Source organism: Borostomias antarcticus (genome assembly GCF_949987555.1).
Source record: "Borostomias antarcticus genome assembly, chromosome: 23".
NCBI classification, from domain to species: domain Eukaryota; kingdom Metazoa; phylum Chordata; class Actinopteri; order Stomiiformes; family Stomiidae; genus Borostomias; species Borostomias antarcticus.
Window position 1 is genome coordinate 8,969,183 of NC_140256.1, and position 14,316 is coordinate 8,983,498.

At 45.0% G+C, this 14,316-nt stretch overlaps 1 protein-coding gene across 1 annotated transcript; it reads right to left on the bottom strand.

Moving 5' to 3' along the window:
* Positions 1-2,303: 2,303 nt before the first annotated feature.
* ift81 (intraflagellar transport 81 homolog) lies at positions 2,304-13,321 on the bottom strand (the record flags this gene model as incomplete). The annotated part of the gene is made up of 18 exons (XM_084457720.1): positions 2,304-2,486; positions 3,057-3,102; positions 3,625-3,710; positions 3,838-3,909; positions 4,116-4,202; positions 4,841-4,930; positions 5,909-6,037; positions 7,080-7,229; positions 9,424-9,570; positions 10,508-10,603; positions 10,744-10,907; positions 11,371-11,455; positions 11,710-11,820; positions 12,104-12,169; positions 12,257-12,346; positions 12,439-12,619; positions 12,731-12,834; positions 13,178-13,321. The coding sequence occupies 18 exons, from the start codon at positions 13,319-13,321 to the stop codon at positions 2,304-2,306; spliced, it is 2,031 nt and encodes a 676-aa protein (XP_084313846.1).
* Between the last annotated feature and the right edge of the window lie 995 nt (positions 13,322-14,316).

Consider the following 14,316-nt stretch of genomic DNA (forward strand, 5'->3'; position numbering starts at 1 on the left):
TTCAGCCACAGGCTCATCCCCCCCAGGTGCAAAACAGTGGTTTTCAGGTTGCGCTCCTTTGTGCTAACAGCCACAACAATGCTCGAGACCCCCCCACCCCCTCTTCCATTCTCAACAACAAATTCTTAACAAAGTGTTATCTTATGTCAAAGTAAACTCACTTAATTAAGAAAATGCGTGATCCAGCAATATATTTCCATAGTGAAGATACAATTCTAATGAATGCAGTCAGTGGACCAGGAGTTCCATGAGTCATTATAGAGTCATGGCTCATTGTTTTTGACAGCAGATTATGTATGAATTAGAATCTGTTTTTATTGCCATGTAGTTTTTGGAATACTAGGAATTTGCTTCAGGCATGGTACATAACATGGAGACAACACTGGACAGGGTGCAGGGATGAGAGAGGACAGTGCAAAGAGCCTTTGTATTCTGTTTCTTTGTATTCTGCTTTAAGATCTTGCCTCTTGTGTATATCCCGATTGGCTTGTAATCAGATTTAGTGCACTGCCTCAAGGTACCACTTATCCAGTCGCTCATCAATGACCCAGCACCACTAGCAGGCAATGTATGAATCAAACAATCAGACAATCAACAACATACTGTATACTAATCACAGGCAAAGAGAGGGAGAAGGAGGCATGTACCTGTAGGCAGCAAAGGGCAATAGGTTAAGAAGATACCCTACTGTGCTTGTATTAAGGGCATCATTGTCAGCTCTTTAACATGCCTGACCTGTAAGTTGATACATCTTAACAACAAGTCTGAAATGGCTGAACTTGGCTGTCAGCAGTGAGACTAACCTGTCACCTCGTGAGACTATCCTGATCACAAGCTATGTCAGCAGCAGATGAAGTTACACTTCATCCAAATGGGATATGAGTTCTGAAGTGACTAGTGGCGTAGGAGTGGAATGCCCCCTTCAAACTCCACACAGAAGTTAAAGCTTGAGGCTTGTAAAAAGCATTATTCATATGTTAAATGTTTTGTTTACACAACAGTAGCCTCTGAAAAGAATGTTATTTCAAGTGGTCCTCTCCTGAGGCGCTCAATATGAAGAGGTGTGGGAACCTTTGTACTCTTCATTATGGTTTTGGTCAAGGAAATTAGACCTAACATTTTTGGAAATGAATGCATTTACCTCTCCATTTTATACAAAGACAATAGTATGACAAAGTAGACTATTACATAAGCAAGGAAACACAAGAAAGGTTAGAACAGATTACAGACTCCTTTTTAGTTTGATCAAGTGGAGACATCACATCTTATTATAGGCAGGCATGGCTTTGAGTGACAGGTTCCGTTATGCCCATGGTCATTTACAAGGTGACAGAGGGACACTATGCACATCGGGTAGTAGGAGAGATATATTTATGATAATAATAATAAACCCGTTGAGCCAGTTTATCAGTCACATATTATAAGTATTTGACATACCTATAAAGCTTTCATAGTCTACTAATATTGACATTTTTCTGTATTTTACAGAATAAAACAAATAAACATGTTTTGATATACATCTCCAAATTGTGCTCTAATGCTATTGAAAACTGGGGCATAAGATATACCTATAGGTGTTGAAAATTAAACAAACACCATTAAAGGTACAATATGCAAGGAAAATGAATGATGTTTGACTGCCTCACCCTGCACTGTCCTATCTGAAACAACAGAGGTCTTGTTGAATTCCAAAATTGGCAAACTCCTCTGCCCAAGGTCGTGGCTGTTGTTTCCTAATATAGCTGAGTGCAGCCATGTCCCAAGTGCAACACTTTGTACATTGTTATCTTTAGACACATAGATTGGCGCTGTATTCTTAAAGACTTGTCAAAATGGAGGCTGTGAATTTGTTTGAAGTTAGCGGGCTAGAGAGTTTAACCTCTTATCCCGCTGACACCCTCTGGAACATGTGTTCTCTCAGTTGTGGATTCATGAGGCACTTCTCACAGTATCATCAACGGAAGGAAGGCTGCCCTCACAGGAGATCAGCAATCAAATGGAACTATATCCTACTGTAGGATTCTTCCCAGGGGAAATACTCACCAAGGAAACCACTAACTAAGCCAATATTAACAAACTACCTGACAAAAGTAATACCTTAACATATGAAAGATGAAGGCAGAGTAGTTTTGAATAAATAAAGGCGTATTATCTGACCTATTTGAGTTTGATTTGACTTATGAATTGGCTGTAGCTGGGGAACAGTAGTGAAAAGACAAAATTTGATGAGAGATTTAATGGTCCTGGACCTGTTATAGGCCTAAATCTTGGTATCCATGTGTTGACGCTGCCTGACCAGATCCTCAAAGCACCAGCCTATCCTCTCCGCCCTCCTGGATGACTTGGCCAATGGAGGCCTGGCTCTGGGCTCTGAGGAAGCACTGGCGCTTGCACTCCATAAGCTGCTCCAGGTCACGCCACATCTTCACCTGCTTCATGTTCGGCCCGTGGTTCTCCCGAACGGCCTTCTGCTGCTCGCGTAGCTTCTGTGGTTCACAATGAAAGAGCAGTGGGGACGTGTCAAACACCCTTTTTTTCTTAGTCTTTTTTTTCTCCGTTTCACATCAAACACAGAGAGGAGCAGGTGATCATATTCAAGCTGAAGTTTATCAACAATACATTTTTGCCATCACATTGATAACCCAAGCTATGGGAAACCATCAGGAAGAAGAGAGAAAAACATGTCTCTGTGATAATGCTGTGAGGACTAAAGTCTGAGAGTGTGGAAGGAAGCAACTCTGGAATAATGGAAGCAACCGACCAGCTGCTCCACAGTGATGAGAGTACAGGCACCTCAGTCATTCATCAGATCTGTCTATTATACAAGGTGAAGCTCATCTATGCTACTGCTCTCTGGCCCAGGGGACTAATGTGAGAACGCATCAGGGCCCCCAGAGATGCCCCGTCTCTCCAATCAGGCCACGTTCTTCTCATCAGGGCGAGGAGGAAAGGATGGCCCTTGACTTTGCAGGATCCATTTCAGGTGCCGATGCAGCACAGGGATAGGAGCTGCGCCGTGAATGAATACACAGCTCCCAAAGAAACTACCGGCTCACCTTGCCCAGGGACTCCTGCTCTGAGATGTTCTTCATGTATTGCTCCCTGTGTAAAAGAGTCAGACTTTCAGGTTTTGTCCAGTGAATGTTGTTTTGTCTTTCTCATGACTTCAACTGACATCATTACTCATCTAATTTGAGGCAGGAAAATGTATAAATAGGCAAATCTATTAGAGGAGACATTTAACAGTTTGTGTGGCGTCAGCTCCGTTTCTGAGGTGTACAGTATCAACAGGTGACTGACTGCGGCGTCCTTCAGCAGGGAATGGAGCCAGGAGAGGTGTGTGGTAACAGGAGCATGAGAAGGTGAACGTGGTAACACAGTACAACTCCCCAGCAGCTGGCCGTCTCTCAACCTCTCAGCCCCTCAGCCCCATAGCCTCTCAGCCCCTCAGCCTCTCATCCTCTCAGCCCCTCAGCCTCAGGCCCTCAGCCTCTCAGCCCCTCAGCCTCTCAGCCCCTCAGCCTCTCAGCCCCCCAGCCTCTCATCCCTCTCATCCCCTCAGCATCTCAGCCTCTCAGGCCCTCAGCCCCTCAGCCTCTCAGCCCCTCAGCCCAGCAAGCTCACCTGATGGTGTTCCTCCGCGCCTGCGGATCAGGAGACACGTAGGCCTTCATCTCATCCGCTGCCCGCTGCATTTGCATCTCAATGATCTGTGGAGGACAGGCAGAGAGAGCAATAGCGTGTGTGTGTGTGTGTGTGTGTGTGGGCGGGGGTGAGAGGGGGGGGTTCTGGTTTGTAGTCACAACACAGGTGTTCTTTGCTACCTGAGCGCCTCACCTCTTTCATGCAGTTGCTCAGGTGGTATCGGTTTTCCTCCTGAGCCGTCTCCTCCCTCAGCGCTCTGACATCCTGCATCGACAGACGCGAACACACGCATCACGACCGTGAAGAATCTCCGTGGTGAACGCGCACATCGTGTCTGTACGCTGGATCTCGGTGGGGTAACGGTGTATTTGTGCAACATAAACAGAGCAATCATAAGCAGCAAGGCCCCTCCGGGATGGGACAACCCAGCGATGTAGTGCAGCCGGTTGGCGGACAGGGGCGTGCCGTACCTGTTCCAGTTTGGATCTGTTACTCTCCAGACCCGCAGCACAGCTGTCATACTGGGCCTTCTTCTCCTCATACTCTTGAGTTAGCTCCTGTTATAATGGGAATACCCACTGATGTGTCAGTAGTACACAAACGGGCACATACAACAGCGCATTCAAGAACAGTTACGGAGGCATCGTGAAAGCAACCGTGTACTGGAACAAGAATAGGGTCGAGTTACTTTTCAATAGCCTGGAACTTTTCAGAGATGGATGTCTACCTACTGTATTATCTGGTATCTTATCCAGAAAACATGGGTTTTGTTACATTCCTTAAGCCCTTTCACATCAGTTCAAAGCGTGCATATTCAAAGCGTGCGTAATTGTGCAGTTCGTCCTAAGCCTAGCTCTGGCCGAGTCTATTTCTGTATTCCTGACGTAGCTCTTCATCATTAGTAGATGTTAGCCAGTGGATGGCCGGGCAGCTCTGGGAACACATGTTGGAAAATATAATCCCACTGCTTTAACTGAGGGACATGAGAGATGTGAGCGGAGTTCCCTACCATACATTTTACTTATAGACTATGTGTAAATTATGCTTAATAGCCTCTTGTCATAATAACCACAGAAATACATCAGCACCACCTGGCTGTGCAGCATCAGGGTTTTCCCCCATTCTTTGTCAAATGTGCAATGTGTGAAATGGAACAGTCTGATTTGACGGGACACCTTGACAGAAAGATGCTCACCTGACATTGCTGTCTCAGAGGCCTCAACTCCTTAATCAAAGGAGCTAGAGCAGACTTCTTCTCCGCTATCACAGAGTTGAGTTTCTTTACCTGAAACGAAGAACAAGACAACATCGCATTTAAACCTGAGTGGGAACAAGCTGGTGTGGGTGAAGTATTACCCAAAGACACCCATTATAACATACAGTACACATATGACTGGGCACTGTAGCAATTGTATGTCACATGTGTCTTATAAGCAGCATATTATGGGGTAGCGTAGAGCTGAGGCAGGGGTGTCTTCATTTTGAGGAGAGTACTACCCATGTCGTATGAAGTACTACTCTGACCCTTCCTCCTAGCACTATTTGTGCTTAGCTGTCCTTGCACTTTTACTTTAGCACTAGGTTAGATGCTTGATTAGAAAGAGATGCACTTATGAGTTCTGGTGAGTAATAGCATGAATTCAATGTAGGCAGGAGGGTGGCAGTGAGCAGTAAAGATGATACTTATAGACTGCTGGACCACAGGAACCTTTAAACGTCTAGCTGCGTAACTAGGACTGAGGAACTGATTAGTGCTGATAAGATACTGCAAGGACCAGCGATGACAATAATTCCAATGTACCTGTACTTGTTACACATGATAAAATAAACTTTCTATTCTATTCTATGTCACTTTGGATAAAGGTGTCTACTAAATGACTGTAATGTAATGAGAGTGAAAGTGTACTTTATGGCAGTCAGGGAGGTTTGAAGCTGTGAAGAGTTCACCCTCGTTGCCCTTTACCAAGTGTCCAAACCGCCAGATTGGAACAGCCAATCCTCAAACCCTGTCAAGATTTTGAAACATCTTGGACTAGGGCCTAATCGAAAGCAACTGGTTCCATTTGCATCAACGTTGTGGGATGATGGATTGATAAAGTAGAATTAGTGGAGGATCTGACCTGGCTTAGAAATAGATAATTACAGAGTGATTTGTGTTCAATGCCAGTAAATTAGATATGGGTCTTCGGACTTTGCATTTAAATTATGATTTCTGTAGGTTGAATGACATGCTGCTCAGTGGCTTCACTGCGGTTGTAGTCACCATTTCAGACATGTCATCAAGTGTGCGTCCCTTCATCTCGTCCAGCTCGCTCTTCATGGCCGACACCCTCTCCAGTTCCTCTTGGGTGTCGCTGTAGCCAGAGATACCCTTTTGGGCTTCCATGGATTGCTACAAACACACAATAACAACAGGAGCATGAGAGACCATGTGGGGTTGAAGAAAAGATGCAGCCAGCAGTGAAAAAAGGAGCGGTCCCTTTGCCTTGCAGAGGACAATGCAGGGGTGATTTTTTTTCCTGATGTGCTGGCAGATAGACATTTTAATGCGTGTACTCAGTAAATACACTGTAATCATTTGCAATCAGCAAACACTCTTTGACTCACCTGCCCTAATCGTTAGTTCACACCATTCCAACTAAGTCTAAGCTAGGCTAAACTGTAGCATATAGTAGCGAAGGCAGCTATATATGCTATAGCACTTAAACAGTGTGTATAGCATGGACCCTAGTCCTGAAGTAACCCCTGGTGCCTCTGTTGCAGTGTTAAGAACACAGTGGAGGGTTATGTCCACACGGGCAGCCATGACTCAGCTTGACACCTGGGACTAGAGGCCACTTTGTTCCCAGAGTAGAAACGTCACCACATTGCAGCAGTATGACGCAGCTGTGCTCCACTCTACACTGAGGTCATGAGGTTCAGCTACATGCAGTACAGTTTGCTACTATTGATCACACACAGGTCTTCATCAGGCCATTCAAGCACTATTTGTGTTTGCATACCGTGCATGCGTTCGGGGAAATTTTTTTTTTTGTACACAATCAACAAGGTTTCTAGTGTGTTCTGCCCTACTCAGTGTGCCCTCCACTTCTAAAGGGAGTGATTGTTTTATGGGGGAGTGTTTGTTGTTTTATGGGAATGCATATGTCCAGGGGAGATGGAGCTCAAACATCACCAACCAGCCATACGACGAGGAGGAAAACATTCAATGGTCAGAAAATACCAGTCTGGGAAGCAGAGAGCGGAGCAGATTCGGCCATTATAAATAGCAGCAGCTCTGTCCGCACTGCCTCAGCCTGGCTGTCAGCAAGTCAGGGGCTGGGGGAGGTTTGGAGGTGTGTGAAGCCACTTCCATGAAACTTGTTCCACTTCACTGTCAATGCAGTTTGGGTGGTGATAGTGGACAGCTAGGCAGGACGAAAGGTTGGGGTTACCAGTTGCTGTTGTCCAGCCTCGTGCCTCTGTTTGAGGACCTCTTCAGTCCGCTGCAGGACTCCGAACTCAGCTTTCATCTCCGTGATTTCCTTCTGCTTCTTCTTAAACACTGTACCCTTGCTGCGCAGCTTCGCAACAAAGCGCTTGAACTAGGCGAGAGAGTAAGAGAGAGAGAGAGGGAGAGAGAAAGAGAGAGAGAGAGAGAAAAAGAGGGAGAGAAATGGCAGAGGAGGGACAATAATTACAAAATGAAAACTTGTTTAAGGTCAGCTCTTACATTTCTATCTGGACAGCAATTACTCGGTGAGATAGAAAAGGAGAAAGACAGAAACTATAAAGAGCATCTATGCTGTGGCTTGGAACAGAGCAGTGCTAGAACAATGTGAAAGGCACTTAGAGAGGCTAAATATTGTAACGAGACGAGAGCGAGGGACAGAGTAGCGTCGGGCGACGTGCCCCCGGGACATCTCTGTTGTCGGAAACCGTAACCTGATCCACAGGCACCAAGCCAGATGCATAGAGCAAACTCTAATCTTCATCTGGCGAAGGCACCAACGGCTGCCCTACTGGGCATGGCGCTCCGTCACCCCCCCCCCCCCCCCCCCCGTGCCGCAGCGAGGCTCCGCCAAAACCAGCCGCAGCTAGAAACGTTGACAGGCACGAGAGAACCCTCGAAATCACAGAATGTGCTGTATGTCAACTGGGGCACGCCAGGCTTGTGTGTGAGAGTTTAGGGTTTGTGTATTTTGGGACCCCAAAGGCAGACAAGGTTGAGAGGGGAATTAGCGGGGCAGAATAATGCTACATAGCTTTCACTCCCACTGACGGCACATCCTCAAACAACTGCTGCTAAATGAAACAATACGACTGCTCATCATCACATACACGTTCACAGAGGAGCTGGAGGCATTCACTGAATAGTAGATACACCAACTCCATTCACATTGGGGGTTACGGCAGCAACATTGTAACCAACATCCTATTCAGTCAGGGTAACTTGCTTTCCCAGATTAACCACACAACATGTGGCGTTGGGACTGAAGTGAACAGAGGACCGTGGAAATATAAAGATGGGTTACAGGGAAAGTGTGGCTAGTTCAAAATAGTCTGTGTAATCAACCTGGTGTAACTGAGGATGAGCAAACAGTGTCATCAACCAGAGAGGCCCAGCAGTTGCTGGGTGACATGTGATGACACGTAACCAGCAGAATGGAAAATACCTGTGATAAAGGGCGCGTTTCCACCATGACCTATGACCAGCAATGTAGAAAGAGTCTGATAAGAATTGTGGCGAGACCCTTTTCCATTGACCACATGAATCTACTGAGAGACCCCCTCTTTCTCCCGTAAGCTCTTTGGGAAAGGGGCCAGCGGGGAAGAGAGCAGCCAGCAGAGCCCAGGGTCGAGCAGGGAGAGAGTGCTGCTATTGCAGACATGCAGCTCCCATGCCTGGTCAGATCTCAGCCTGAGGATCTCACCTCGTGTGGAACGTCTGCCCATAAAACACTCAGACAGAACATGTAACACTATGTGTGCAGCACAGGCCCTGTCCTTCTGACTCGGACACGTTTACGACCAAAGGTTGCTCAATCAATGGGGATAGATCCAGTGCCGTCTGAGAGGTTAAGTAATAATTAGGCTACTCTCTCAGTCCTGAAGCCCTCAAATTTGAGTCCTCTCACTGCCAATAGATCAGAATGATCTTGTTCCTAAATGAGATTGTGTGTTTGTTTGTTTGTTTGTTTGTTTTTACGTTGGAGCACATTGAGTTTCGATTGCGTTTAAAGATTTCAGCCTGTATTGGCTTATGTGTTTTTCTGAAATGGTTTAGAGAACTTGTTAAAAACAGAGCTTTGGAAAAAAAAAATGCAAACACTTGAGAAAGGTTGTCCATTGAGGTCCTGGTTCCGCATAGTCACTGTTGTGTTCTATTTTTAGCTTTGCATGGGAATGTGGGAGAGTGAAGGGAAAAGGGATAAGTTGCATTAGCCAGTGAGCCCCTCTGTGTTTATTTAAAAGCCAAAATAGCCTCTCATGTTCACTGTGGTCCACAAATCTACTGTGGCTCACCCTTATCAAACACGGTTTATGTGGTCGAGTAGATGTAAGCACCGGACAGGAGAGCGCTCAGTACAGATGGAGAGAGACAGGATGCTTTTCTGAGTCTGGACAGTGAAGTACTACTGAGAGACAGTCACAGTATGGGGTACTACGCACAGACATTAGGCAAGAGGAAAACTCTGCTCCCCAGACAGTGACCTGGGGTCACCAGCCTGGGGGGGTGGAGCCGGGTGTTGGGAGGAAGCGGTGCTGAGTGATGAGTGGTGGGCGGTGCTCTCGTACCTCGTCTCCCCGGATCACCTGGTCTCCGGCCAGGTCTTGCGCTTGGCTTTTCTTCTGTGCGAGCTCTCTCTCTGCCGCAGCCAGCTCCTCCCGCGCCTCCTGCACCTCCTCCGCCTTGGACTCCTTCTTACGCACTATGATGGAGGCCTGCCAAGGTGACACAGGAAACAACGCGCGCCAACGCGGCGCAGTGCGTGTCACAATGCGTGCAGCGCAGTGCTTCCCTTTATTGTGACGAACGCGATGTCGCCGGCGAGGGAAAACTAGGCTGATTTACCTCTGGTGTTCAGAAGCTCAGGAAACAAGACCAGAACAGTGGTGCAACAGAACATCTGAGTGAGGCTTCAAAAGCCACAGCAGATCTTAGAAATAGTAGGATGTATGGTAGTACAGTGGATGACCTAGCCAGAGCACGATCATTAATCTTGATATGGATGTCACCTATTATACATCTTGATATGATACAACAGAGACAGGCATCAACAAAACAACCCCCTTTAATATTATTATGCTGAGATGAATACGTCTGCTGATAAAGCATAAAAGCTTTACTGCCAGATCAGACAGCAGACATCAATCATCCTCACAGGTTTTAAAGTCGCATTGAAATGAAAAAAGCATTCTGTCCCATTTTGGTTCACATAATTGGTCATAGTGTTCACCTATTCAACAATGCATGCCAAAAAAATTACAAAATTCTACTTTTGTTGTAATCTTATATCAAAGTATATACTCTTTTACTTCCTGGAAAACGGTAGGTCACGTGCAATGACGACAACAGGTACCTTAGATTTTAGGCCAGTAATCTCACGACATCCACCCATCAATCAACGCTATCCTTCTATCGAATCTGTCTAAAGTTCTTAAAACCCGTCCACTTGTCAATGTTCCAATCAAATTCCTTTAAACATATGTCCCACCCTCATAGCTTGTTTGCGTCGGAAATACGTCAAACTACGGAAGTTAGATGATCTCAAACGTCCATTTTAGTGCGACTTTAAGACTCAGACCTGCACAAAAACAGCCAGGACACAGGGGAGGGCAGACACAAAGGAAGGATAAATGCATACAAGAATGTCTTTACCTGTTGCCTGAAGAGGGACAGTTTGTCATCCATGGGGTCGTTTCTCATCATTTTTTTCTCAATCAGCTGATTTATCTGGATGTTGCGTTCTCGAATCTGGGGGAGTGAGTAACATACAGATCTGAGGTTTCTAGGGATGTACTGTTAAAATATGGATTTATATTATCCTAATCATTAGCACAGTCATCCCTGGCATCCCAAGGCATACAACTGAGGAGCCTAGCCAGTTAGCTCACCTTAACCTCCAGCTCCTGCAGCTCTGCCTGGCCCATGATAGGCTCAGACACCACCTTCTGCAGGTACTGCACCATCCGCCTCTTACTCTCCAGCTCCTTGGGAAGTTTGTCCGACACCATATAGGAGTTGAACTTGATCTCCTCTTCAAGCCTCTTCGTCAAACCTAAGAGAAGGGCAGAGATTCTCTTTACCCCTTTACACAATTATTATAGTCTCTAACTTATTACTTCATTTTTTTTTAAAGTATTCAAGATGTATGTGAGTTTCAAAATGTAGCACTAGTGTTAAAAATACTGACTGTCTAATGCTTTGTTACTGTGCACCTGCCTGAGACAAATGACCTCACCGTCTGATTTTGCACAGATCATTTTAGAAAGTGTAAATGCGTAAATCTCCTCTGCGTTTGTTAAGAAGCCACCATCACACAAGAACAAAAATAAAACAATCCACGCATGGCGAGCTCTAATAGAACACTTCAAAGTTCAGGGTAATTACAGGCGCCTAATAGATGTGAATCAATTAACAGACAGACAAGTTGATGAAAGTTAAGTGTCCTTGACCTTTCACCTAGCTGTGGCAGTGAGGGGGATAGGGCCGGTGAGGCAGAACACGCCTGCAGTACTCACTCTCTGGCTTAGCATCTGCTGCTGCCTGTCGCAGGTCCTTCAGCTGCAACTGGGATCTCTGCAGTCTTTGCTCGGCCTGGAAGAGCTGACGACAACACTCTCCATTCGTAACATGAAATATACATTTCTAATAGGTGTGCTTATAATATCATCTTTAATGTCTATTTTGGGTCCTTCATAGTTCATCATAAAATGCACTGTGATGTGATGTTTGTATCCAAACACGCTGACGCACGTTCAACACCTATTGTGCTCTGGGTGCAGTATAATATGCCGTTTGATTTTCCTGTAATGGAAATATAAACAAAGGTGGGCAGCTAAGAATCCTAGGACAATTACTTGGTTCTTTTGCTCCTGCTTCTGCTGGGCCAGTGACCCCTCCCTCTCCTTCTCCACTCGGAGTTGTCTGGCCAGCTCCAGCATCCGCTGGTGGTTGGGCACTGGCTCCACCTAGTGTCCACAGAAGGAAATGACAGGTCTGAGATTGAGTTTCATCACCCAGGATCAACTACAAGCATCAGTGACTCAGGTTTCCACAGGGTCTAAAAGTAAGACCTGTAAATTTAGCACTCCATTACTCCTCTTGACTGTTGAAAGAGGTGAGCCTTGAGTCTGTCAGATGCCTGTCTCCACTCATTATCACTGGACAGGTGTTAGCACGTTTGAGGTCTTGTCTCAATCCCTCATGTGTCAACTGTGAGTGCCAGGCATTAGGCACTTCCAACATGCTTACCCGCTTCTTCAGCCTCTCCACGCGCTTGATCAGCTGGTCCTTCTCCTCCTCCATGGCACCGATGTCCTGAGGTTTGTAGAATAAATCAGTCAGTGTTTAGGGGTATTATCTTTGCAGATATTTGGCATTTGTATCTCCCTGATGCGGTTGTACCCGTCTGATCTCTGCTGTGGAGAATCCAGAACTCTTCAGTTGCTCACACTCCTTGTGGTAGGTCTTGAATCCTTCAACAAGTTCTTCATACTGAAAATTTCGAAAGATTAGAGCTTTTATCCTCAGTATAAAGAAATCTTTAAGACAACTTCATTCTGAAGTTGAGTCAGTTATAGACAAACCTGGTGATAAGTGTCAGCGATGACATCATCCTGCAGGAATTCTGCAGGCACCTCCAGTTTAATGAGGAAGCGGGCCAGGTAAGATCTCTTCTTCAACTCTGTGATCCTCTGCAGTAGCCAGTACAGGATAGGGTGAATCACAGGCTTACTGCCAGTCACCAGGCCCTGTCTGAAACTGCTCCTGTATGGCATGAGAGGGCAGTGAAAGTAAGTTCAAAATACAATAGATAGAGGTATTCAAGATTCCATTGATTGATCTCCTAAGTATGAGTTGTCAGTCAAGAGCACTTACGCATCAGAAAGATTTCCAGGAGGTTTATATTTCAGCGTCCCCAGTAAAGTGAACATTCTCTTTGCTGTCTGTTCAGGCAACTCTTCACGGATATCAATTGCTTGCTGAAATAAATAATTATATCAGTGGTTAAACTTTCAGCACCCCAAACTAGATTAAATGTTTATTGTCCTCACGAGGAAATGCTTTTCCAAGCTCACATGGTCCGACATTACAGACAGTAAATAAACAAAACGGGTTACAGACATATAGCTGTACATACTGATAGATGCACAAATGATGATGACAACAACATCAAAGCAAACATGTTATCGTAGCTCCCTGCATCTGCACAATATCTATCACCTGCACTAAGGCTATGAACTAACTGAGAAATAGTCTAACGTTAGAGAAATTACTAAATGAGAAGTTTTTAACGTTAGCTAGCTGATGTAAGTTTGCTCTCACCTTTGGGTCGATTTCTGCCAGAACATCATTAAGAATCTGCAGCAGTTGCATTGGCTCGAGGGAGTCAAACGTGATGAGGTTAAAGTTTTTCTTGAAGGGTTCTTTATTCAGGTGTTCAACGACAAATTTCAGCTGTTCGCTCATCTTGATGTGTTAGCTAGCTAGCACTAGACCCAAGAAAAAAATTAAAAATTAAAAAGACCCCAAATTTAGCTTGCTATCTAACGTTAGGCGACTAACGTATAGCTAGTAGTATGCTCGCTTTCGCTATAAATCTAGTTGAAAATAATAGTTAACGTTATCTGTCTCGCTACCTAACTTTACACATTAGGTAGCACATTTTACACTAAAATCGTTTACAACAACAACAACAACTGGTTAGCTAGCTACCAAGTAGCTTTGCAGACAATCCGTCTTGGAAACCAGACAAGCGTCACCGAGTTGGTTGCTAACAGGAAGTCGTTCAGCCTGTTCACGAGAGTCCTTTCTTAAAGCTGCGCATATCTACTGACTACCGCTGTGAGGCGCACGCAGTCTATCATTCAGTGAACCCATGATCACAACCAATAACCTAATTGATCCTCATTGATCAGTGTGTGCCAGTTTTATGTATGTGTACATCATGCATGCCTGTATGGATAAAGTAAGATGGTATATGTTTATTTCAATTGAATTGTATTGATCTTAATCTTATACTTAATCTTATGTAGTTTTTTTCCTTTTTTCCAGACGTTTACACTCTCGACGTGACTGTGTCTTTAAAACTGTACAGTGTGGCTCCTCCCCTTTCAGCTGTAGTTTACTCCAGCTCTGGGTGCTTGAACAAAATATCAGTGGTTTGTGATCGGAGAGTACGTAACTCTTTTCCAGTTAAACCAGTGCAGAAGAAAATATATGATAACTAGAAAACATCCATTTACTCTTCATAGCCTTTAATGCGGTGTGAAATACTGGACATTCATTTTGATTAACTTTCTCATGAGGGTTGCGGCAATGTTTTTGTTTTTATGATGAATGAAGAATCACTGACTATGGACATCAAAGCCGAATTGGAAGGAAACATTCCCACGCACACTTCCGAACTAGAATGACCTCTTGAGAATAACATTAATTTAGTTCCTATCAGAATCAGAGCAGAA